Genomic DNA, 27,301 nt, shown 5'->3' on the forward strand with positions numbered 1-27,301 from the left:
AACTATGCCTCTGTGTCCTAATTTAATGTCTGCTTTTTTAGTGAATACACAGAGGTGTATGCTTGGTGAGGCCATGCAGCTGTAGTCAGTGGGACAGGTATCCAGGGTGACACCCAACTTGAGATTGGTAGATCTCCTTTTTCAGAACAAAAGAGGGTATGGTCCTCTCTTTTGGTGTAATCACACCCTCACCTCTTCTTTTCCAGGGTGATCAATGCATGGGTGTTTGCCCACAGTGGGTGCAATAGTCATCTGTACTGCCATATGAACCGCATAAAGAATTTGTGCAGTCCTGTGTGAGCACAGATCCCGTTGTAAGGACCCACCCTAGGTAATCTGGGAGTTCTGTGCATGAGGAGTAACTTCTATTGATTGCCCAGAGACCCAGCTACACCCTGTGCCTTCTCATGCAGTTATATAGTTCTCACGGTCTCAGCACATAAGGCTCCCACAGTCATGGGATACAGAAGATCCACTCTGCCCTGCTAGCTTGTCCTGTCCATAGAGAGACAGAGATATTCTCAGAGCCAACTGCCTGTGGTTGTTCCACCTAGGTGGTTTGAGCCCTGGATCCTGTGATATGTTTAGAGGCTGGGAGCACCTCTGAGACCTATGTGATTCTCTAGCTCCTTTCAGTCCTCCTAGTCAGACTAAAAGTCTTTTTGGCCTATGATCATTTTACAATTAAAAATTGTAGACTCTAGATATTTTGGTTAGATATGTCTATCACCATTTACTGCATTTAAATTCAAACTCAGAAACCATTTAAAGAATTGGAATGTACAAGTGTTTCGTCCACTAGTCATCAGAGGAATGACCGTTCATATCATGTAAGCTCTGGAAAAGCTACTGCACATCCAGGAGGAAAAATAAGGGGAAAGGTAAAATAATATCTTCATATAATAAAGAAAACATTTTGATCTGCAACCCCTTTGAAAATAGCTAAACAAGTGGAATAATTGTCCCTAGATCATACATTTTGAAGTGCTACTGTAGATAAGCTCAACACATCTATTAAAATCTAATTATATTTTTTATTATATTTTTTTATTTTATTTATTTTTCTTTTTACAGGCAGAGTGGACAGTGAGAGAGAGAGAGAGAGAGAAGTCTTCCTTTTTGCCATTTGTTCACCCTCCAATGGCCGCCGCGGCCAGCGCGCTAAGGCCGGCGCACCGCACCTATCAGAAGGCAGGAGCCAGGTACTTATCCTGGTCTCCCATGGGGTGCAGGGCCCAAGGACTTGGGCCATCCTCCACTGCACTCCTGGGCCACAGCAGAGAGCTGGCCTGGAAGAGAGGCAACCAGGACAGAATCCGGTGCCCTGACCGGGACTAGAACCCGCAAGGCGGAGGATTAGCCTATTGAGCTGTGGCACCGGCCAAAAAAAAAAAAAAAAAAAGAAAAAAGAAGAAATTATCAATTCCCAACTTGACTCTCACTGGGATTAAACATGACAATAGGTCTGATCTGATTTCATCATCATTTAAAAAATCATCTATTATTTTTCACTTTATGTTTCTGTGTGGGAGCAAACTGTTGAAATCTTTACTTAATGTATGCTAAACTGATCTTCTGTATATAAAGAGAATCAAAAATGAATCTTGATGTGAATGGAAGGGGAGAGGGAGTGGGAGAGGGGAGGGTTGCGGGTGGGAGGGACGTTATGGGGGGGAAGCCATTGTAATCCATAAGCTGTACTTTGGAAATTTATATTAATTAAATAAAAGTTAAAAATAAAATAAAATAAAATAAAATAAAAAAACTAATTATATTTAAAGGTTTATATAACAAAAGGGATTTGAAGATATAAGGGTATGATCAAAGGGTTTTATGTTCTGGTGCTCATCTGGCTAGTCAGTAGCTTAGACATGAGAAAAAGTGCTCAATAGAAGGAAGCATTGATGTCCTGAAGGCCAGGTTGCAAGGCTGTACAATCTATCAAATACAAATTGTCCCTTGTTAGGAAGGCTCAACATATACAAATTCATAAATATAGCACATCATATCAACAGAATGAATAACAAAATCATATGATCATCTCAATAGATGTGGATAAAACATTCAGTAACATTCAACACCTATGTATAATAAAAAGTTTGAATAAATTATGTATAGCAAGAACATACTTTAACATAATAAAAGCTATATATATGACAAACTCATAGACAACATCACACAGAATGGGGAAAAGTTGGCAAAATTTTCTTTTAAGATATGTAACAAGATAAGAGTGTCCTCTCTCACTGCTTTTATTCAGTGTGGTACTGGAATATTTATCCAGAGCAATTATACAAGAAAAAGAAAAAAAAAGGCAGGCAAAAAGGAAAGGCAGCAATCAAATTATCCCTGATTGAAGAAGAAATGATTTTATATACAAGGTGAACAAAAAGATTCCACCAATAGAATATTAGAATTGATAAGAGAATTCAGTAAATTTTCAGGATATAAAATCAACATGCCAAAAAATGATGGCATTTTTATATACCAATAGCAAACTCAATGAGAAAGAAAGTATAAAAAGCAATCCAATAGCTAACAGCAACAACAAAAATAACCTTGTAATAACTTTAAACAAATTTGTGAAAGATCTCTACAATATAAATTTCTCTGCTTCTGATATAACTTCTTACTCATGCACCTGGAAAAATAGGCTATGATGGTCCAAATGCTTGGATTCCTGCCAGCCACTGGAGAGACCTGGATAGAGTCCCAAGATCCTGACTTGTGCCTGGCACATCACTAGCTGTTGAAGGCATTTAGGAAGTAGACCAGTGGATAGAAGATATCTCTCTCATGCTCTGCCTTTCAAATAAATAAATCAGATAAGTGAGCTAAAGACATGCCCGCGAGAAGACAGAAGAGACAATTTCTCCAACATGTGGAACAGATTAAATCAAGACCCCTACCTCTCACTGCATACAAAATCAACTCAAAGTGGAAAACTGTTGAAGTTAACTGTTAGAAAAAAAAACAAAGGGGAAATGCTTCAAGACATTGGCATAGGCAAAGACTTTTGGATAAGCCCCCAAAAAACAGAGACAACAAAAAAACTGGACAAATGGGATTCTAGCAAACCAGGAAGCTTCTGCAGAACAAAGGAAACAATATACAGAGTGAAGAGATCATGAAAAGAGTGGAAAACTATTTGCAAACTATTCATATTAATAAACCAAATAGAGTTTTTAAAAAGTCAACACCAAAATAATAACTAAGGTGTTAAGATGTGGGCAGTGTTAAAAGGGGGCAGTGTGTAGTGGTATAATAGGTTAAGCTGACATTTAGGATAACTTTATTAAATATCATAATGCCTGGTTCACATCCTGCCTCTACTTCTATTCCTGCTTCCTACTAATGCACACTTCGGGGGAAAACATATGATGGCTCATGTACTTGGGTTACTTGTTATATATTAATGTTAGCCGTCGCAAAACACACCGGACACTGGAGTAAGGGGAAGGGTTTACTGGGGAACACCCTACAGACAGGAGTGAAGGGGCGGCGAAGGAAAAATAGAGAAGGAGACTGTAAGAGAGAGAGACAGAGGAGGGAGAAGAGAGATGAGAGGAGGAGAGAAGCCAAAAGAGGCCAAGAGAGCACAGGAGAGAAGGATCAAGAGAGCAGGGAGCAGAGCCAAGAGATAAGAGTCGAGTTTGGAGAAGATATCCCAGAAGCTCCTGAGAGGCTGATGACAGACACCATTAATGAACCCATCCTGCTGTGTCGATTTCCCGTGGAGATCAAGTCCTTCTATATGCAGCGATGCCCCGAGGACTCCCACCTCACTGAATCTGTGGACGTGTTGATGCCCAACGTTGGTGAGATTGTGGGAGGCTCGATGCGTATCTGGGATAGTGAAGAAATGCTGGCAGGTTATAAGAGAGAAGGGATTGACCCCGCTCCCTACTACTGGTACACAGATCAGAGAAAATACGGGACATGTCCTCATGGAGGCTATGGCTTGGGCTTGGAGCGGTTCTTAACCTGGATCCTGAACCGGTACCACATCCGAGACGTGTGCCTGTACCCTCGGTTTGTGCAGCGCTGCAGGCCCTGACCGAGTCCTCCTGCAGCATAAACGAAGGAACTCCGTTCGTGCAAGGAGCAGACTGCCTCTTTCCAAAAGGAAAAAAACAGAAAGCCAAATCATCCCTCTTCTGTCCCATTGGCCTGTAACTATTTGTTTTTCTCTGTTTTTGATTCCTCTTACCATGAAAAGTCGTCCATATTGCTTGAACATCAAGCAGCGTTGCTGTCATTTGAAGAAAAGGAGTATTCATTGCAAAGTTTGGAAGAAACGAGTGGCATGGAGTTCTGTAGTTATGGATCCGTTTCAGCATTTTATCCAATTACAGGCTCTAGTCGCTGTGTTCTATGTACCGGATATATAATTAAACAGTTCTTAATTATGGCTTAAGACATTCCAGTAACTTAACCTTTCTGTCCTCTTAACAGTAACTAGAATTTGGTTTCTATCATTTTCTGGTGTCAGTGAGTTATAAGAAACATCTTGGTGGGGGGAGAATTTGGCAATCGGGCATAAAAATCTAGTATCAGAACAGGGTATAACCAAGCACTAGAAGTTGGAATCAAATGGAGATAGTCTTGACATCAGTCATTACTCTTCTAAGTCCATAGTGCTTAGAATTCCAAGGCCTGTGAATTGACACGGAAGAAATAGTAAAAGATGGACTTGCTGGAAGAACATGAAGTAAGAGCATAACTGGTTGCGGGGTGGGGGGGGGGTGGGGGGGTGCTTTAACTCACAGCCTCCCGCGTCACTACAGAGGCAAGTGCTCTCCTCTCCTTCCTGATCATCCCTGAGTAGTTAGGGTTCAGAGAGTTCCAGAGGAGTTCGCAGTGGAGCCTGGCTCACAGCTCTGCGTGGCTGCGTCTTCCCCACCGTGCCCTCGCGTGCGCTCTGTGCTACCTTATTAACTCACAGCAGGCTTGTTGAGTGACTTCGCTTCAGATTTGGTTAATTCCCCCCCCCCCCAGATGCATGCCGTGTATTCTCAATAGGCTGTATTCCCAGCAATCAATAAATGGACACATGCCAAAAAAAAAAAAAAAAAAAAAGAGTCAAGAGCCAAGAGAGCACGTGTTCAGGAACAGGCCCTTTTAAAACTTTGCCTGAGGGCGGGCAGGGAAGCAGGAGCAGCGAATCCCATTAGGTTGGGGGTGGAGCCTGGCTCAGGTAGTTGGGCAATGCAGCCACCTGGCTAAAACTGCGCCAGTTTCCTAACATTACTGACAACTACATGTGAGACCTAGATGGAATTCCTAGCTCCTGATTTCTGCCTGACCCATGCCTGCATTTTGTAGGCATTTGAGTAGTGAACAAGTAGATTAATGATCCCTTCCTTCCTTCCTTCCTCTCCTTCCTTTTCTTCCTTTCCTTCTTTTCTTTCTCCTCCTCCTCCTCTTCTTCATCTTTGTCTTCTTGTCCTTCTTCTTCTGTCTCTCCCTCTCTCTTTCTTTCTTTCAAACTAAAATAAAGGGAACAAAGGAACTAAATAGGTGTTCTTTCAAGAAAAGAAATTCAAATTACAGCAGACAAAATACCCAACATCACTACACATTCAGGAAATGCAAATCAAAACCTCAATGAAGTGTCATTAGAATGGCTATTATATCAAAAGCAAAAATGCAAATGGTGATGAGTTTGTGAAGAAAATATAACCCTTATACACTTTTGATGGGAATGCAAATTAGTATTCCATTATAGATAACAATATTGAGGTACTTCAAAAAACCAAAAGGAATTATACCATATTAACCCAATTATTTCAGTTTGGAGAATATATCCAAAGGAAATTAAGTCAGCATATGAAAGAGATAGCTGAAATCTCATGTTCATTACGACACTATGTACAATAGCTAAGATATGGAATCAAGCTAGGTATCCATAAATGGATGAATAAAAAACATTGTATATATATTTGATGGGATATTGTCCAGCCATCAAAAAGAATGCAGTCTTACAATTTCCAGCAAAGTCAATTGAAGTTGAGGTTACTAGATATTAGGTGAAATAAGCTAGACACAGATAGACAAATATCTCACGTTCTCTCATGCATGTGTAAATTAAAAATAATATAGATAGGTAAATATCAGCATTTAAAATAGTGATAGATAGACGCTGGGAAGGGTGGCTGAGAGGAGTTTGGAAAATGGGCAATGAAACACAGCAGGGTGAATATAATTGGTTCTGGTGTTTTGCAGCACAATGGGATGACTGTGGTTCATAATGATGTGTAATATGCTATATAAAGACCTGGAAGAGAGGAGCTGGTAGCCTTCAAACAGAAAGAGAGATAAAGAAATTGACAGGATGGATACCTAGTATTGTTGGTTTACACTGTGTATAAATATTAAAATATTGTACTGTACCCCTTAAAATGTACAAATATGGCACACCAATCCAAAACTATAAATAAAGAAAGAATTAAATGTTTGCTGATTTATTATGGTAGGACTTAGCAATTTTTCAACCTCACGATGGTGCAAATGTGCAAATGTTATATTTAGTAGTATCCAATCTGGATTCATTCTTATGCTAGTGATATGCAGTCTATTCCTCTTTCATGAGGCTGAACAGAATTAGTGAAGCACAGCTCCCAGTCAGCCACAGGATTTCTCTATTGTTCTAAGAAGATCACTCCATCAGAATCAATAATTATTTAAACTATAGATAGCTGGGCCTCAGTGGAGATCAACTGAATCAGAATCCCAGAGGTGGAATCCAGTAATCTGTTATTTTAATAAGATCCCCACCTAAATACGTTGTTCAATAAAATTTTGGAGCCAAAGACATACTAACGGCATAGACCACCCTGAAATAGTGCAATCTTCATTTGCTTTGGTTTGACCATATGTAAAATAACTCAGTATCTCTTGAAGGACTCGTCAGTTTGGTTCAGATATTATTATAGCGCTTGAGACTTTGCTACCTGAGTGAGATTCCTCTATTATCCTTTAATAGTCTTCTGAGAGGTCTTCTCCATTTTCTGGCCCTCCACAGTCTGATCTTCAAGTGAACTCTTCCCCTAAGTACACACATATATCAATTTGTTACGCACTAGAGGTGAAATGTGTGAAATAGTTCTTTAAACAAAGCAAATAGAAAACTGGATAGTACTTCTGATTATTCAAATCTGAAAACAAACTCTTATGTCAGCAACATGAATAATTCAGACTAGAATTAAGAACAGTATCTCCGGATGGACATCATTATTATTTTAATTTTGAGTTTCATCAACAAATATTCTTGTATACAGAATTACAGCCAGTTTATAAAAGTGTTACTCTTTTTACAGCAAGCTATTTATCTGATCACTTGAGAAGGCTTTGAGGTTGGGAGTCAGAGACTGTGGTGGGAAAAACCTTTTTTTCCCTCTCAAGAACAAGTCATTCAGAGAATCAATCAATTAAAATCTTGACTATCAGGAAACCAAGCAACCATCTCCTCTGTCCCCAGACCACCCAGGCTTTCTCTCTAATCTATGCAGGGGCTTTGTAAATCCTGCTGTGAAACACAAGATTCTGAAGCCCAATTAAATATGTAGTCAAATACAAAAATGCAGACTCTTTATTCTAACCCAGCTACTGAATTAAATACAACAATGGATATGATTTATGTAGTAGAAACTGAAAAGTTTAAAGCATTTTGCACCATGGGATTTTTAAAATAGTGTGGTTAATCCTCCCTACCTTAATGACTCAGGGAATGAAAAATGCCCTTACGTGTAGGTGAAATGCATAGCCACCTAGGTAGTACTATTTTCAATGTGCCAAAATGTGTTCTTGCTCCAGAACTACCACTCATAGTTATATCAACCTAAAGTGTTAAATGATTTATAGTTTACCAAATAATTTCAAATATCTATCATATTTAATTCTCTCAACAGCCTTGAAATATGAAGCAGTATTATAATCCCAATTTATATATGAGAATTGAATCTAATACGTACAAGGAAAGTAATTATATTTTAAATACTTAGTATGTATGAATCATTTATCACATATGAATTAATATAATTGTCTCTTTAATCCCCTTTTTTCAGACGAGGAGTGTGAGATTCAGAGAAGTTAGGAAACCTTCCCAGAGTCACACAGTAAGTAATACATTTAGTAAGTAATAAACTGATTCAAACTTAGATCTCTGCTCTTCTGATTCCAGAGTCAAAAGTCTTGACAACTTGGGGAATACGATTCATTTTAAATCAGTTGACAAAATATTTAAACTTGAATTGACAGTATCTTAATTATAAGCAATAAGAAGTTAATTTAAAGTAGTTTTGGTTTTCCAACCAACTACACAACAAATAAAGTATGCCTTCAATTCCTTGACCTAACATTGAATTCTGACATGGCAAATACATATAGGTAGAGATATACACACACAAACATATACACATAAATATATCAGCATAATAAATTTATAGCCTTGACAGACTACTATAAACTGTCACTTCTTAGATTAACTTTCATCATTTTACTTATTAGCTTATGTTTGAAATAATTTATAATAGCTACCATATATGAACCCGAAACACATTACTTATATTTTACTTTTTATTTAGGGTATTTTTTAGAGTTATCACTAATATCTCACTTGGACGACTCAAATTCTCCCCCTCATTTCAACACACACATACACACACACACATACACACACACACACACACCCCATGTTTCTTTCTGTTTCTCTTTTCCTAGAAGGTGGATAAACTGACCATGATTATAGGTTCATTGGCACTTTAGTCTCATCCTAGTACCATGGAAAAATCTGAAGAACCCTATATCTGAAGCTCCAAACATCAACATTAATGTTAATATTGGCAGCATTGAGCTCATATTAACAGTAATTCCTCAGTAATGATCAATCAGTGTGTTTCTGTAAGAAAGTCCTTTTCTCTGTCATCAATATCAGTTACTCTTTGACAGGGTTCCTAGTCCTCAACATCCTACTACAGTACCACAAAACACTTCATGCTTCAGTTACTTGCTGTATTGTGTATGAACAAGCTTTCTGGGGTGTGAGCATTGTGGTAAGATGATTTCCTCTACACAGAAACACTTCTGTATGAATGTCAGAGTGCATGCATTAAATATACTGAATTAAACTCAGGTATCATACACATTTTAATATGAGATATTTCTGTGGTTATCCTAGGACTATAATTAGGAAACCATATTGTTAAATAGAAGACATATGGGCTCTGATGTCAGATTGACTGTGTCTGAATATTGTCCACAATTTGTTAGCTGCAGGGACTATTGGAAAATTATTACTTAACCTCTCTTTTTCCTCATCTGCAAATGGGTATAATTATAATTACCTTAAATGGTTGCTGTAGTGGTGGGAAGTGTGGTACAGTGGGTTAAGATGCTCCTTGAGATATCCACAACCTACACCAAAGTGCCTGAGTTTGAGTCCCACATCCACTTCCAATCTAACTTCCTACTAATGGATCTGGGAGGCAGTAGATGATGACCAGAATACTTGAGTACCTACACTACCCATATGGGATACCCAATGAATTTCATGGTTCCTGGCTTTGACCTGGCCCAACCTCAGTTGTTGTAGGCATTTGGGGAGTGAACTGGCAGATAAGAGATTCTCTCTCTCTCTTTCCAAAATAACATAAACAAAAAAGAAAGTTTGCTGTGAACAACAAATGTTTGATCTACAGAAAATGGTAAAAACAACTCAAGCTCCTTTTACTTATTGATTTTCTCATTAAACTTACCCTGCTGATACTTAATTTCAAGTTTTGACTATTAGATCAGGAAGAGGTATAGTAACCTATGTTGAAAGAGCTTCTGATGTCCATTTTAGAGGACCTGTCATAAACTACATCACTTAAAATGAAATATATAAATATTTTAAATCTGAAGCTCAGAACATGAGGAAAGCAATAATAGTCTATTGAACTTCATACACACAGGTCCAGCACTGAGACATATATTGTTCAATGCTTTTGCCATTGCCAGTGGTGAAACAGCCACACTCTCACCTGCTTATGTGCATCACTTACCAAACAGAATTTGCAGAACAGTTGATGGCAGAAATGACATGACTACTGCCTATAGTTGGCTCATTTTGGGATAATATCACTTTTTACTGAATTCCATGCTTTAATACACTGAATTAAATAGACACAGATCCCTAAAAATATCTAGTCTACTTTCTAGAACGATTTTTTAGATATATTAAAATTAAAGAGCTTTCTATGGGCACATCTACATGACGTTTTGAGAGTGAGTTAATGGATAAGATTTTTTGACAACTATTTCCCCAGAGATCAACATGATAATCTTCTTACCATCTTCTTATTAGCCTGATGGAAATAGAGGAATTCATTTTCATATCTCTGTTTCCTGGATTCCTTTTCTAAGCCAGAGAAAAAATATGCCTGCACTTACATATCTGCAAATTTTCTTTGAAAAATAAACCATGATTTTTGTGGAAAAACTGCATTTTGTAATACATGGTGCTCTTTTAGCACTTTAAGTCTTCAATATTTTGAAAAAAACATTGATAATATCTGGATATGTGACATGAAATGAGGGGGCATGGGTAATGAAAGTCCTTTTTAACTTAGCTTCTTTTATCCATATCCTTCTCCCCAAAGCAGTCATTCAGGCAAACAAAAGACATTTTATTTCTTCATTATCAAAGCTCAGTCGATAATTGAGGGAGATTGAGTTATTTGTAAAAAAGTAAGTTTTGATATGATACTCCTTTCATCTTTAACTTTTTTTAAAAAGATTTATTTATTTATTTGAAAGAGTTACACACACCCACACACACACAGAAAGGGGGTGTCTTCCATCCGCTGGTTCATTCCCCAAATAGCCACAATGGCTGCAGCTGCGCCGATCCGAAGCCAGGAGCCTGGAGCTTCTTCCAGGTTTCCCACATGAGTGCAGGGACCCAAGGACTTGGTCCATCTTGTACTGCTTTCCCAGGCCATAACAGAGAGCTGGATTGGAAGTGGAGCAGCTGGGACCAGAACCGGCGCTGATATGGGATGCCAGTACTGCAGATAGTAGCTTTACCTGCTGTGCCACAGATCTGGCCCCTCATCTTTAACTTTAAAATTTGAGTATCTTTAAATATTCCATAGTGGGTGCAACTTTATTAATTTTCTGGTTGATCTCTATATAAAGGATCCAATCAACGTTTTATTTCTATATCTGCCAAATATAAGTCCTAATTTGTATTGAAAATCTGAAAAGCAAAATTGCAAAGTGTCCTTTTCTTTCCTATCTGTTCTTGGCATAGAATGAATTCTTCTCTTCATCCCATATATACATTCTTCAAAACACAACCAAAACTCAATCTCATATATGTCACAACTACTCTTACAGTTCCACCTTCTGAATTTCCATTGTTGTCTTAGCTTATTCCATGCAGCTAATGATCTATTTATGTTCTCTATTATATCATTCCTTGATAGTTAGGATGTTAATCTACCTAGGAAAAAAATGAATTATTCTTTGAAGTCACTATGCCTTGCATATTTAACTGTTTTGTTTCAGTCCACACTCAACACAACTCTGAATGCATGCAGTAGGCATTCAATAAAGGTGTGTTGTCTACACAAAACCAAACAAGTGACAACACAGAATCTAAGACAATAATACATAAATGTATAATATCTTTTATGGGTTTGGAAATTTTTTAAGCAGCAGGCTTTGTCATCGTTTGAGATATTTGGTCCCCATGTTATACTTCTTCACGACGTAACTCCACTAAGATATCTTAGTAAGAAAATTTTTAAGATAAAAAGAACCCATTATTTCAATTATTTAATAGACATAAAATGGTTTCTTGGGACTTTGTTGGCATTACTCAAACAAAAACATTGCAATCTCCCATACATAAACTATGTATGTAAGTATGACTTACCAACTATCTCCAGGCATTAAGCAAAGATGCATCATTCTCCATGATATGGCAAGTGCTCAAAGGACTTTAACATTACAGTACAATTATTTCCCTAACAGTAAGTTTTCTTTTAAGGAGACAAGGAACATAATAAACTGAAGCAAGAATAGAAATTGAAGCTTTGAAATGAAGAGATTTCTTAATAGGGAACCATGCTAGGCAAGTGAACAAATTCCTCTAGGAAGTGTGTTAGGAAACATGCCACTTTCATCTTTCCTTGAGATAAAAGTCATTCAGTAGTGTAAACAGAGAGATAGGGCACCGTGGCGGGAAGCAGTGCACTTAGAGACTCAAAAGTTCATTTCCACATTTCTATCATGAGTTGTGTGGCTTCACAGCAGTGAGCATTCCCTCACCTTAGTAACTTGTATTTACGTATTCTCTCTCTCTCACACACAAATAGTATATCTATAAATTGAAAAATTTGGCATTTTACTTTGTTAGCTTTCCTTAAGAAAAAATGAAATATGCATCATTATTGAACTAGAGCGGTGTATATTGACAGAGAATAAAGGAAAGATGACCTTTTAGGTCCAGTCTGCACGCATCTCAGGTAAATTTAAGGAAATGTGCCACATTTGTATTTCTGTCTTGAGCAACATTAGCTGTGTCAAGTGAGAGAATAGTCATTGTAATTTCTGAGTAATTAATCTCTAGATCAATGACAAAAAAGCCGGAGAATTACACTGGATTAAAGTGGGGGAAAATATAGGAAATTTAGGCTGGAAGAATACAGATTTTTTTTTGCTAAAATGATATAAGGCAAAATATGAACTAATATTCATAAATTTAATATACCCATTCAGCCCTTATTCCTCCTCCCCAAATAGAAATTTCCAGAGCTCTACTATAGGGGGAAAAAAACCCTGCAAACTGAAGGGCTAAAATGAAAGCTAAGATGATTATTAGAAGGATTTTTATAGTGCTATTCTTGTTTCATTTTCACAAATAGAGAAGCAGTTTAAACCCACAAATCTCTGTTCCCCACCAACTTAATAGTATGCATCTTCAAACTGGAAGCTCAAATTACAAGATTAGGCAAAGTACTCTGCTCAATGTTTCCAAATTCAAAGAGGAGACTTGACAACCATCTTTTATAATTAAAAGTTTAAAAATAACTCTTAACAAAGGACCATGTCTCCATGGCTCCTCCAAATCCTTCTTAAAGTGATTTATCTTTCCAACTGGCCCGTACTAAAGTCAAATGTCTTTACCATCCGCTACTGTGCAAAAAGCAGCCCTACATTTAGCTTCAAAGGAGTGTCACAGATTTATTCCCTCCTCCCTCTCAGCTCCTTTTCTCCCTCCCTTCCCTAGCAACTGGTCACCCCAGAAAGAGAACTCCAAATCTAGAAAGAAGCAGTTGGTCCCCGGCTTCATTCGAGTTGTCAAGTCTCACTAACGCAGAAGCACAGGTCATTTCTCCAGGCTGAGTTGGCCTGTGTGGGCGTTTAGCTGGTTTTCTCCACCACCTCATAAAGGCTATCCTGATCAAATTTCTCCATGGCTTGTATTGAGAATGTGTAAGTACAAAATCGAGGGCAACTGTTTAATTTAAGGCAAAAGGCAATTTGAATTGCTTTACTGTGTGACTGGGGCATGGGCAAAGGAGTTGGAGGGCTTGTGGAAGAGGATCACAGGCAAAAGCTTGAAGGATATAAACTGACATCTTAAGAATGCTGCTGCATTTAAGGGCAGCAGTTTTTTCTTTCTTTTTTAAAAATTTTATTCAAGTTATACAAGTTTCATATATATAGATTTAGGAACATAAGGGTAGCAGGTTTTAAATTTAATTTTGAAACAAAAGTTGCAAATCCCTCGTGTCACCAGTGAGACTTAAATATGATGACATTTTAACTTTAGGATGTGGTACGGATTTAATGAAAGGGCAGTTTTTCAAAATTCGGCATTGAGAATTGAATGAAGTTTCATAACACGGAACTGGAGTGTTGTTAATGTAATTAATATTTCTTTGAATTCTGTGGAGAAAACAAAAATATTTTCCCTCAGAAGACTTTTGAAAACACTCTTGCCAGTGTTGGAATGCTGGGCTTAGTGGATCATGGCTGGTACGGGGACTTGAAAGAGTTAGCATTTTCTGTCCTATGCCTACGTAGAACCTATCTAGGTATTTTGGGGGGAAGATCTTGCTGCTTGGCGGTGGTGAGGGAATGGGGAATGGAGTAGGGTCACTGCGCATCCACAATGTGTAATCAAGAAGCAGGAGTTTAATAAGCCCACTAGTAAAAGGCCAGTGGGCTGAGGAGGTATTTCTTTGACTACAGGAAGAAAGGTAGTGCCTTTTTCCCCTGGTATATTCCACTGTGTCCTGTCAATCACTTATTTCAGATAATTTCTAACCACCGCATTTCTATTTTGAACTTTTTAAATGTTTTCAGAAGCCTGGGGAGACATGCTCCTTCACCCATAGTCGGCACTATGGACAAAAATGGAAACCAAGATCTGCACCAGGACATGCCCAAGGAATGTCTGAGTTCCATGCTAAGGGAAGATGTGGAGCCCTGGGGCCACACTCACGTCCCGCTGAGATCTTCCTTCAACGTGCTGACCGATTTGACAAGACAGCAACTGGAGCGACCCTCTGAGAGAACAGGATCCTGCATTCCTGTTGTTAGTTCCAGAGCTCTTAGACAGCCTTATGGGCCACCACCTGCTGTTGCGGAAGAGTCCCTAGCAACAGCAGAAATAAATAGCTCTGAGGGGCTGGCAGGCCGGAGGCAAAAGGGACAGGATTCTATTAATATGTCCCAGGAAGTCTCTGGTGGCCCTCCTGCACTGATGGTAGGGGGCACAAGAGTCAGCCATGGAGGCACTGAGAGAGGTGGCAATAATGCCAGGTTTTATTCGACTTTGCCAAGGGGTAAAGGTTTCTTTCAACCCAGGATCCCACAAGTAAGAGGCCCTCCACAAATCCCTACCCTTAGATCCGGGATAGTGATGGAGGTACCTCCAGGAAATCCTAGAATGGCCTGCCAGAGAAGGCTGGCTCATGTTTCCTTCCCTCCGGGAAGAGCACGACACCCCATGGATAGGTGGCCAAGGCCTATCCCACTGTCTTCCAGTACTCCAGGTTTACCTCCTTGCTCTACCGCTCATTGCTTCATATCGCCACAGCCTCCAAGTTTCAATCCCTTTCTTGCTATGCCCATTGCTTTTGCTCCTCCCCCAATATTTGCTCCTCCACTGCCCTCTTATTTTGCTCATTTCCCTTCCGGGGGAATGCTGGTTGCTTCATCCTCAAGCAGAGAGCATAACTGAGTGCAGAGAAGGAAGGAGAAAGAAAAAGATTAGGAGGAAAAGATTCAAGTTATTAGTTCATGGTTTTTGTAGTTGAAACCTCCTACCTGTCACACTGAATGTGCCTTATATACTTGGAGATTCAATAAAATTTCCACAACCTGAAAAAATTGTGAATTTTTTAATGCCACCTGGAGATTCTAAGCCTTGCATTGCATTTCCATCTTTATGATAATTAAGCCAAAAAGTGTGTGTTTTCAAAATATTTAAATTCTTTCCAATATTTTGTATTGACTTGTGTTCAAGTGTGACTGGGGGCAAAGGACACTTGAGTTGTGGCTAGGCCAAGTCTGGGATGCAGAATTCTTACCTATTGAAGGCCTACAGGCTTGGTCAGAGCTGGATGGGTGAATTCAGACAATGTCCATAACGACAGGCCAAAATCCATGTAACAGAAAAAGTGCACGAACAGTAAAAGGAGCCAGATGAGCCTGAGGTGAGAGTAACGGAGCTAACATTTCACAAACGGAGGCAGAGCCCGATTGAAAGGTCGGGAAAGAAGAACAAGGGGCAGATCACTGCTTCAATATGATCTACTGCTTCTTCCCAACTTGTCACTGTTGCTAAGTACATCACACATTATTAGTGAGAATTTAGGGGCAAGTTGTAATTGGACTGATCCTTTCACCTGTGCTCAGAACAAAGGGATTCTATCCGCTCAGAACTTTTGAATGCAAATGGAAAGATTTTACTCACATGGATTTTTTCTCCTATCCCGTTGTAGTTATATTCTTCATAATGTGTTATAATACCCATTATGATGGCAGTTGAGAGATTATGTAAATGTCCAGAGGGGTTACTATTGCAATCTTAAGTGAAAAAATACGGACATGTCATACAGTATGGAAAGATGGACATTTTGGTGTCTCAGTGACTTAATTCTATTACACAGTAAAGTACTCTAAAATACAGTGCTACTGTACGTGAACAATCACTAAATTAGAAATATCTCCAGAAGCGAATTCCTCAACAGTATTTTTCCTGTCGAGTGCTGATGGTGTAAATGATGTAATCAGTCAACTAGGATCTGACAGAATCTACAGATCCAAGAGACACCTACCCTAGAAGCAATACCATTATTAATGTGTTTTTAGCGCCCAATAATGGATTCTTTGCTAATCTGGCAAGAAGGACACATAGATTCGCTAAATGTCTTTTTCTCCATGTGTTCATAATAAGTTGTCCTAAATGTACAGGTGGTAGTGCAAGGCTTGGCAGGAGCATCTGGATAGTGCTTGATAGAATTCCCCTCACTCTGTTTACATCCCAAAGCTGGCACTATTCCATTCACTCACTGTGGTGGGTTGAGCAGAAGTATTCAGCAGATCATTTGACAGCTGCTCACTATGAGGTAGCTCAGTCCCAGTATACCAAACACTTATTGAATTTTCAGCCTTAATGAACAGAAGAGTGGGGCATGCTTATAGTCATCAAAATATCTTTTGAACCAGATGTTAAAAGATATTTTGACAAGAAATCAAGTTGTTGTGTTAACAGCAGTGCTGCATCTCTAGAGAGTTGCCAAAAGGTATGGTAAGTGACAGGAGGACAGGATCAGCTTTCCTTCTCAAAGGAAGTAGCTCAGATAAATACTCCAAAAAACTTTAGTTGCAGTTACAAAAATTCATAACAGATTCACTGTAACAAGTAACTGCCACCAACACAATCGGCTCCTCTTCAATACTATGTTTTCTTTCCTAATACACTTTTTGTATGTTATTTTTTGTGTCATTTCTAAATACTGAACACCTATCCTAAGACACAAAGAATAACTATTAGCAGATTGAGGGACTGATGCTTTCTTTATAGATCTGTGCTGTATGTTTTCTGTAGTTTATGCAAAGCTTTGTGACTATATGACAGCTTTCACTGAATGCAAGAGTCAAGCATGGAGTTCTGCTGCCAAATGCAAGTGAAACACAAATATTTGTGTTTATTCATGGCTTCTGTGCAGAAATACTGTATTACTTTATTATTACATGTCAGTGTCCACAAAGACAGCAAAACCTCTATCTTTAAACAAATAATTCTCTTTAAGAACAACAAGTTTTTCTGGTGACATATGAAATTATATTAATTCTGTGTTACAGCATCCTATTCATTTTGCAAAGTACTTATAAAGTAATGTATTAAACACTCTTTACATGTTTTCTCTTTATTTTCAATGGCTTAAAATCCCCTAAACACAAAGGGAAAGATAAAACTCAGTAAAGTAGCCTTTCCTTCAGATAAAAATGAAAGTGAGTTAAGTATTTCCTATTCTAAGTTATAATCATCATCACAAGAAGATTCATATTTTGTTGTTTATTATTTATTGTTCTCATTATAGTCTTTGTCACTGAACTGGAGCATCAAAATTTTAATCCATATATATTCTGTAGAAGATAATAGTATACTGTGCCACTTTGACCTTTTCCATTTACCCCAAATATAATGTATCAAACATTTCTATTTTCCATTGTTTACAACTTCTGTAGTATAGACAGAAAAGATGCAGATATAGTCAAAGTGCATAATACTGAAAAGGTTAAAGTTCAAATTTATGAAATTTTTAAAGTTTATAATCTTTCAGAAACCATAATAACATCAAAATTTTACCTCGTTCTTCTGAGAATTATTATAATAAAAATACTAAACACAATGAAATAATTTATTTTCTCTGAAATCTTAAATTAGAGGTCATAGTGTTATCTTCATCCACAAGGGAACAAGAAGTTAATTCTTTGGCTGTCACTAAATAATTAAATAACATGCAAATAATGAGAGAGAAAAACTGTTTTGTAACTATCACACTGAATTTTAACAATGACTTGCCATTGTCAGTTGTTAGTTTGAGATATTGCCTTTAAAAATCCTAAATATAAGACTATGTAAAATGAACAATTCAAGACCAATAGGCCAATCAAAGAAGGAGGTACCTTTCTCTGAAGGGAGGAAAGAACTTCCACTTTGACTATGACCTTGTCTAAATAAGATCGGAGTCGGCGAACTCAAAAGGCTTCCATAGCCTTGGCAACTCATGACTGGAGCCTAGGAAGATTACTGATGCCATAAACAAGAGTGTCAATTTGTTAAGTCAACAACAGGAGTCACTGTGTACTTACACCTCATGTAGGATCTCGGTCCTTAATGTGCCGTACATTGTGACTTAATGCTATAACCAGTACTCAAACAGTATTTTTCACTTTGTGTTTCTATGTGGGTGCAAACTGTTGAAATCTTTACTTAATGTATACTAAACTGATCTTCTGTATATAAGAGAAATGAAAATGAATCTCGATGTTAATGGAAGGGGAGAAGGAGCGAGAAAGGGGAGGGTTGTGGATGGGAGGGAAGTTATGGTGGGGGGAGCCATTGTGATCCATAAGCTGTACTTTGGAAATTTATATTCATTAAATAAAAGTTAAAAAAAAAAGACCAATAGGCCAAAACTAGAAATGCAAGAATTTTTAGGCAGGTAAAAAAAAACACTGTGTCATGTCACAGGCTAATTCCAAATCTATCATAATACATTGCATGTCTTCTTTATAATTAGCTTTAGTGAATGAGATTCCCACAAAAAAGCTAGTAATTAAGACCAAATAACATAAAAGAACTGATCTATTTTCTATTGTTTCTTTCTATTCACATTAATGAAAATGAATAATATTTATCAAATGAAGTCTAGATTTGAGAAGTCATAGAAATTGTTCTTGAAGAAATCTTTTTCTTATATACTTGGAAAAGTTCTGCTGTAGCTAAGCAATGGTATGTGCCTTCTCATTCACCATTGGGAACTTTATTGCTACTCACAAAAACTTTCTCAATATCTCCATTTGACAAAGAAACTTTCTGAGAAATTATTTTCATGAAAATGACTTCACTATTGCCTTTTGGAAATAGACCAGCATCCTGTACTACTTTATGGAGGTAAACTGATTATATTTTTCTCAATTCTGAAAATCCCCTTCCCCAAGTAAAATAACATAAAGTTCACAAATCCATCAATCTCAGCACAAAGGACTTTGTCTAGATAATAACTTTTATTCATATGATTTACAGGGAAACATATATATATATGGTGGACTTCATCCAATATTCTAATTGTAAGCACTGTAACTTAGAGTCAAAGCAACACTGGGGATGTAAGGGTGAGGTAATGGGTGGTGCTTGTTTACGTGATAAAGAGAAAAACAGATGGAGCTAGAAGATTAACAGTAGAGCTATGGAGACACTATTGGTTGAAAAGAAATGGAATGCTTTAGAATGGGAAGCATCCACAAATTGAAAATTCTATGGGAAATGGAATGAGTTTGAATGTGGGAGAATATAATCCAGAGAAGATAGTTTGAAAAGAAAGAAATGTTATAGATTAAGTGTTTCACAACAAAAGAGTAAGTGAAGGAGCCACACATTTGTGGGGGTGGGGATAAGGTAATTAGAGACACACTATCCAGCCTTCCTACAAGTGAATCTATCTCTACTGCTTCATTCCTTACTATAAATATCATCTCTCCCTAGATAGCAACCAATCTCATATTCAGTATGTGAAACTGGAAACACTTTCTGGTTTAAGTTTCATTAATCCCTCAAACTGGCCTTGACAAGCAAACACATCATCATCAAGGTTAACTACATTAGTACAGTGGGTATGCAATGAATTAGACTCAAATAAGAACATTTTCTCCTTGAGTCCCCAAATAAACAAGGCTCTGAATTTTTTATTAATTTAAACTTTAATCTTTTTCCCCCAAGTGATACATTGATCATTTTCTAATTTTGCCTTTCACCCTTCCCACTTAATCATAATTTTCTAGAGTAGAGTTGCTGGCTTTAAACACATTTCATCCAGAAAACAAGTACACAATTATTTTCCCCAGGGAGTTTATTTATGCACACTTTAGGTATGAAATTATCATAAATTCTGTTAAAACTTATTGGTATTCAATAGCTAATTATCAATGTACTCTACAATAAATAGGTTGAGTGTTGTGTGTTGAATGTTTTGTGTCCTAAAAAGTTTAAGTATAAATAGATTTAAAAAAAAAAAACCTTGTTGTAGTAATCAGTCATATTGGAAAAAAGATAGTCAAACATATATAAAGTTTAATAGTTTAAAAATACTTATGCAATATCCTATAAAATCATCAGTAAAACTATGGATACCTGGATATCTACAGAATAACATGGACTAAAATAAATCTCTTCATAGTTTAGATGACCTGGTATTATGTCAGACCTAGTCATTTTTACAAATCAGTTGTATTCTATATGCATCACAAACTGTCCAAGTTTATAATTGGCTAACACTGACAACTTTACTAGTGAAATGAACCCATGAATATATCATTTCAAACAGTATAAAAGAGAATTTCTCCTTTACCTGTTGTCTATGAAATAAATTGCATAAGCGCCAATTCCAATGCCTAAATGTCATTGTCTATATTTAATTTGACATTGTAATCCTTTTAACATGGACAATGGTGGAGGCTATAAAGGGAAATCAGCCCTTGATTAGAAAACTGGTAGGAGGTCATTCAATTTTGAAACTTAAGCTCATCTAGCCTTAACAAATGAGCAATCAAAACAGAGTACAAAATAAGGAGTCCAAGATCTTTAAAACTAAAATTACCCAATGTACATTCACTGAACACATGCTATATAAATAGCTCTAGAGCTGACACTATGGAAAATAAAATCCAAGTAAACAAGTGTAAAACTTACTTATTACTAAGAGAATATATATATACACACACACATATATATATATATATTTTGTTGGAGAGAGAAATATACTGTCTAGTACATTGAGTTCCTATGTGCTCATGTCTTTATTTAGAATTTCCTCAATTCCTGTTGCTCTGATAGGTCCTCAAGGTACAAGATGGAGAAACTGGGACTAGAGAGATTTAGTGATCTGACCAAGAAAAAAATGCAACTGTGTGACACAGAATCCTCTTGTTACAGCATATTTCAAAATGTATTTCAAATGTATTAAATGTATAAACATAATTAAAAGAAAAATCTCAATAAATACAAGATGGCAATATAAGCAAATCAGATGAATATTTTTGTAATCTTGCATGACATTAAAGTCAGAAAACACTAAATTACTCAGATATTCTGTGTGGCAAAATTGTCATAAACAACATGAAGAAAAAACTCCGGAAAACTTTTCAATGTTTCTAGAGAAAGGTTTAAATAACCTTAATGCATAAAAAATTTACATGAGTCAATAACAAGAATTGCATATACCGCTAGAAAATTAAATAAATGCCATAGAAAGGAAATTTGAAAAGAAGAAATAAAAATGATCAAAAACCATATACCATAAACACTTTATAAATGTAGATTAACTAAGAAAAGTTATTATGTATGAAAATATCAGTTTTTTACATAATTATTTGGAGAAATGGGCAATGTGGATGTATAAATAGCAAATCTTTTATTAAGAGTAACTTGCAATATTAAACAAATGCCTTAAACTTGTGGTGTTCTTTGGTATAAGAATTCCACTTATTGATGCTCAACATATAGAAATACTCATGGATATGGATAAAAGTTTGTCTACAGTATGTTAATGTTCACTTATAATATGTTTATTATAAGAGAAAAAAATAGAACTAAATTAAATGCTCTAAAACAGTAAACTTGTTTGATTAAAACTAGCACATACAAATGATAGAATATAAGAGCACCTCAAAAAGTTCATAGAAAGTGAAATTAAAAGGTAATACACATTTTCCACAAATTTTTGATATACTCATATAATACCTCTAGCAGAACAATAACAGTTAACAATTCTAAAAAATAAAAACTCTTTTATATGCACTTAAGTGAAACAATTATAATATGACAGTGTGATAAAATATTTTTTCTTTTTTATTATATATACATTTCTATATTTTTATAGTGAACATTTTTCTATTGTAGATAAAAAAACTTGTGATAAAGTAGATATCATAATGATTTTTTTAAAAGATGTATTTATTTGAAAGGCAGAGTTACAGAGAGGCAGAGGCAGAGAGAGAGAGAGAGAGAGAGAGAGAGAAAGTCTTCCATCTGCTGGTTCACTTCCCAAATGGCTACAATGGCCAGAGCTGCACCCATCGGAAGCCAGGATCCAGGAGTTTCCTCAGGGTCTCCCAAGAGGGGGCAGGTGCCCAAGGACTTGGGCCATCTTCCACTGCCTTCCCAGGCCACAGCAGAGAACTGGGTTGGAAGTGGAGCAGCTGGGACCATAACCAGTGCCCATATGGGATGCCAGCACTGCAGGCAGTGGCTTTACCCATTACACCACAGTGCCAGCCCCTCATAATGATTTCAAAGGCATCATCAAGCTTTCACTTTCAATTATTTGAAATAGAAACAATTACGTGATATACTAGAAAACAAAATGCTGTAAATATTGTAAACCCATAATTATTTATAAATACATGAACACTCAGAGAGTGTAGGTGAGAAAATATTAAATGTGATGAAAGTCATTATAGAGGTTTGTGCCAAAGCAATTACACAAGACAAACTCAGGAAACCCAGGCCATTGCAACAGTGTATTCTGGATGCGTAGTGAGATGAGGCCATGTATTAATCGGTAAAAGACTGGTATTTGAATATATACTTGTTTTCACAAGACATTGAGCTGCAGTGATTTGAGTTGTTCAAAATGATCTAAGAATCAGAAAGCTGAGCAAAAAATAGAGTCTGGCTCACACCGGAGGGTTAAGCAAGTAACAGAACAAATCCAGACAATTTTGCTGAAGAAGCATGGCCCAATTCAGTTTTATAATTCTTTCATATATCCATGCTTTTTAACTGCAAATTTCTTTATTTTCCATTGAACTACAATGATCTTAGTTTTAATTCTTGCAGTCTGGACCAGCACATTTTAACTATAGCCAAAAAATGTCAGAAGTATATAGATGAATCCTGTTTCTGATGTAAGCAGGAACAGAGGTGCAAGGATTATCACAATATTTGGCTCAGTGTCTTCATCCTCAACATTGTTTCCTGTTGAATGCAAGCAATTTAAAAATAGAAGCTTGTGATAAGCTTGGACAGAATTTCAACACTATGTATAACCTAACCTGGATTAAATAGCACTGAGCATAAACCGTTTTCTATAATTCACTGATACCAACACATTTTATTTTCGTATATAAGATTTTTATTAAGGCAATATTTGTCCATATGATACACAATATCAACAGAACAACTTTAATTTTTGAAATGATCTAGATCTATCTAGCTCCTCTCTCTCTCTCTCTCTCTCTCTCTCTCTCTCTCAAATGAGTGTTTTTCAAAATATTTTCAATGCTCGTTATCCTCATTTTCCTTATTATAGTGAAACATACAAATGCAGAAAAATAGCCCATTTATCAGATATTAGTGTTAAATGGTTGTTTGGCTTAAAATCTGAGTTACGAAAATCCTTTTTCACAATGTACATACAGATAAGTGTCAAACGCTATTCTATTACATGTGTTAGTTCCACTAAGGTTTGGAGAAATTCATCCCTCATGGACTCCGATCCTGGATTGAGTGTATATTCTCTTATTGTCATGGGTCTGCACTGAAAGACCAACTCAGAGCCACCCTTGACATGACCTTACCTGCACCCAAAGACTCTTCTTCCCGTCTGTTCAACACATAGCAACCAGGTAGCAGTCAGTTTACCAGTTGATGCCCGAGGTTCCAAGAGAGTTGTGCTGGACCTGTTAAACAGCTCATTTTCCACCCTTCTGGGGGTTGCTGCACAGGATATATGCAAATTCAAGCAGAAAGTCTTCAACTCCTTTACTACGTGCCTTCCAACACTTGCCATATTTTTGAGCAATACTCTGATTTGGTTACATACATAAAAGCTAGCATATTAGTTTAAATCTTTAAACAAAAATATGTATTTTCCAAAGTAGTTATCATTTGCAGCAAATAACTGATCTCTTTGTGCTTCTTTGTGGTTTGTGGAACTTCCTATTTAGGATGTCTCTTCTTTCTTCCTATCCAATGAAGTTCAGTGTGGGGAGCAACCGGACTAGACTGAGTTACTGGAATTAAGACTTATTCTATGCATCTGCTCTCCCACAATATGGCGCTGGGAGAGAAGTAAACAGCTTCCGCACAGCTGCCTCCAGTTCAACTAATAAACTGTAGGACTTGCTATTGATTGGAGGAGAGCAGCGTACTCGGCGTGTGGGCAGCCGAGTTAGGATTGGCGGAGGAGGACTATAAAGGAGGAGAGAGACGGCATGCACCGGGAACATCTATGGGGAACATCTAAGGGAACCCGTGCAGCCCCCGAGAAGAGCCGGCCGGCGGTGTGCCGCTCCCCTGCGGAAGTGGGGAATGTGGCCAGGGGGAACTGCCCTTCCACGGAGGTGGAAGGGATAGTAGCCAACCCGGGAAGAACCAGCAGCAAACCTGGGGAGGGCCGAGCAGACGAAAGAACAGCGCAGGGTCCTGTGTTGCTCCTCCACGAAGAGGGGGAGCGACATAATGGTGCCGTGACTCGGATAGGAAACCTAGGACGGATATGAAACTTAGGAGGGAAGAAATGACTCGGATAGGAAACCTAGGACGGATAGCAAACTTAGGAGGGAAGAAAAGGGAAGAAACGGGAAGAACTGGGAAAATATCGGAGAGAGAGACTAGCAAACAGCCTAGGGAAAAGCCGGACGAAAAGGGTGCCGGAAGAAGCTATTGAAAGCCTAGGCATAGACTCGGATACGGACTACGGGGGGAAGCTGGGAGAAATCTCTAAGGTCGAAAGCGAAAGTGAAAGCTAGAACAAACAGACTCGGACGCGGACTGTGGGGAGAGGCCAGGAGAAATGAGGGAGGAATATTGTTGGAGGAAAGCTTGGGGAAACATACCGGGTAGAGAAAAATGTTAGGGAAATTGAAGCCGTGGGGGGCAGGCCAAGGCGGACACGAAAGCCACTTTGGGATTCTCAAGTTAGCCCGGGAATAGGGGGCGAAAAGTTGAAACCAGAAGCTGAAACGTGAGCCTGGTTGGGATCCGTCTGATTAGCCCGGGGAGCAAAGGACGGGAAGCCAAACCGTGGGGCGGAGACGTATGCTGGGTTGAATTCGCCAGGCTAGCCCGGGGAACTTAGATTGAATGCTAGTGGCGGACACGTAAGCTACGCTGTGTTACTCGCGGAAGCCGCCGCGTGCAGAGAGAGCACGGGGCGTGAATAGATAGGGAACGGGGCTGGCGCGAGGCCGTGGTGCAGACGCGAAGGCGTGGAGACCGCGGAGCGCGCGAAGCCAAGCCGCGCAAAGCCGGGAAGCTGCGCAGATGAAAGAGGCGCGGGCTGAAGCGGCTCAGCCGGGAAGCCGCCGAGAAGTAGCCTCGGGGCGGGCAGCGGGAAGCTGCGGGGATAAGAGAAACAGAAGTTTGGAAGTGGAGTGAGAGAAATGGGAATGTTGGCAGACAGAAGTAAAATGGGAGAAATAGGAATGCCCGGAGATAGAGAAATAGAAAGGCCTCCCTACAATGCAACAATTAGGAGGCTTGGATTCGGTCTGCCTGATTTAAGGCGGTAAGCACCAGCAAGCAGCTCGACCAAAGCATGAGCTGCAGGTCACCGAAGATAGGCACAAACCAACACTAATAAGTCTCCCCCACAATACGGCAATGAGAAGGCTTGGATTCGGTTTGCCTGATAGGTTTTGTAAGCCCCTGCAGGCAGAGCAGAGCATGCGCTGCAGGGCACCGAATACAGGCACGCATCAGCGCCTAAAAACCTCCTCACAACATGGCGAAGAGAGGACCCGGATTCGGTTTGCCTGATTGATAGGACTTGTAAGAGCCTGTGGCAACTCTAGCAAGTAGAGCAGAGTGTGTGCCGCGGGACACCGAAGACAGGCGCGTATCAACGCCAAAAAATAAAAAGAAAGGGGGATCTGTGGGGAGCAACCGGACTAGACTGAGTTACTGGAATTAAGACTTATTCTATGCATCTGCTCTCCCACAATATGGCGCTGGGAGAGAAGTAAACAGCTTCCGCACAGCTGCCTCCAGTTCAACTAATAAACTGTAGGACTTGCTATTGATTGGAGGAGAGCAGCGTACTCGGCGTGTGGGCAGCCGAGTTAGGATTGGCGGAGGAGGACTATAAAGGAGGAGAGAGACGGCATGCACCGGGAACATCTATGGGGAACATCTAAGGGAACCCGTGCAGCCCCCGAGAAGAGCCGGCCGGCGGAGTGCCGCTCCCCTGCGGAAGTGGGGAATGTGGCCAGGGGGAACTGCCCTTCCACGGAGGTGGAAGGGATAGTAGCCAACCCGGGAAGAACCAGCAGCAAACCTGGGGAGGGCCGAGCAGACGAAAGAACAGCGCAGGGTCCTTTGTTGCTCCTCCACGAAGAGGGGGAGCGACAGTTCAGCATTTTTTAAATGATTTATTTATTTATTTGAAAGTCAGAGTTACACAGAGAGAGGACAAGATGGGGAGGGGAGAGAGAGAGAAAGAGAGAGAGAGGAGCTAGAGAGATCTAGATCTTCCATCATCTGGTTCACTCCCCAGATGGCCACAATGACCTGGGCTGGGAGTCAGAGCTTCTTCTGGGTCTCCAACACGGGTGCAGTGGCCCAAGCACTGGAGCCATCTTCCATTGCTTTCCCAGGTGCATTAGCAGGGAGCTGGATCGGAAGTGGAGCAGTCGGTTCTCCAACCAGCGCCCATATGGGATGCTGGAGTCGCAGACAGCAGCTTTACCCTCTACACCACTGCACCAGCCTTGAAGTTCAGTATTTCTGTTTGCGAATTTACAACTGCTTCCTTCTGTGCAGAGGCCATCCATATATCTCTCACAAATACTAAAATATTCTGTTGTAAAATGGTGCTGCCAGAGTACCGGCTATCTTCAGTGTGGTTAACTTGTGCTTCTCGGAGTTGATGTTGGCCTTGCTACTGCTTCTCACTATTGTGCTTCTTCCCACAAATCCAGCAGTGAAAATCCACAGTGACTTTGACACAGTTTGTTGGCATGTGAATTTGTTCTCCATTTTCCTTGTTGGACTGACTGGCTACATTTTCAC

General features: G+C 38.8%; 1 protein-coding gene and 1 pseudogene across 2 annotated transcripts; both read left to right on the forward strand.

Annotated features, from left to right (window-relative positions):
• The first annotated feature begins 3,654 nt into the window (after positions 1-3,654).
• Positions 3,655-4,417, forward strand: LOC103352006 (asparagine--tRNA ligase, cytoplasmic pseudogene; annotated as a pseudogene).
• An 8,868-nt stretch (positions 4,418-13,285) lies between these two features.
• PRR32 (proline rich 32) lies at positions 13,286-15,387 on the forward strand. 2 transcript variants are annotated; one of them, XM_008273173.4, is made up of 2 exons: positions 13,286-13,482; positions 14,359-15,387. In XM_008273173.4, exons 1-2 carry the CDS (start codon positions 13,463-13,465, stop codon positions 15,236-15,238), a joined length of 900 nt encoding a protein of 299 aa, XP_008271395.1. In that variant the 5' UTR covers positions 13,286-13,462; the 3' UTR covers positions 15,239-15,387. The 2 variants fall into 2 exon arrangements, with proteins under 2 accessions (XP_008271395.1, XP_017205199.1); XM_017349710.3 differs by having other exon boundaries at positions 14,362-15,387.
• Positions 15,388-27,301: the final 11,914 nt, after the last annotated feature.

This window comes from Oryctolagus cuniculus, chromosome X (assembly GCF_964237555.1).
Source record: "Oryctolagus cuniculus chromosome X, mOryCun1.1, whole genome shotgun sequence".
NCBI classification, from domain to species: Eukaryota; Metazoa; Chordata; class Mammalia; order Lagomorpha; family Leporidae; genus Oryctolagus; species Oryctolagus cuniculus.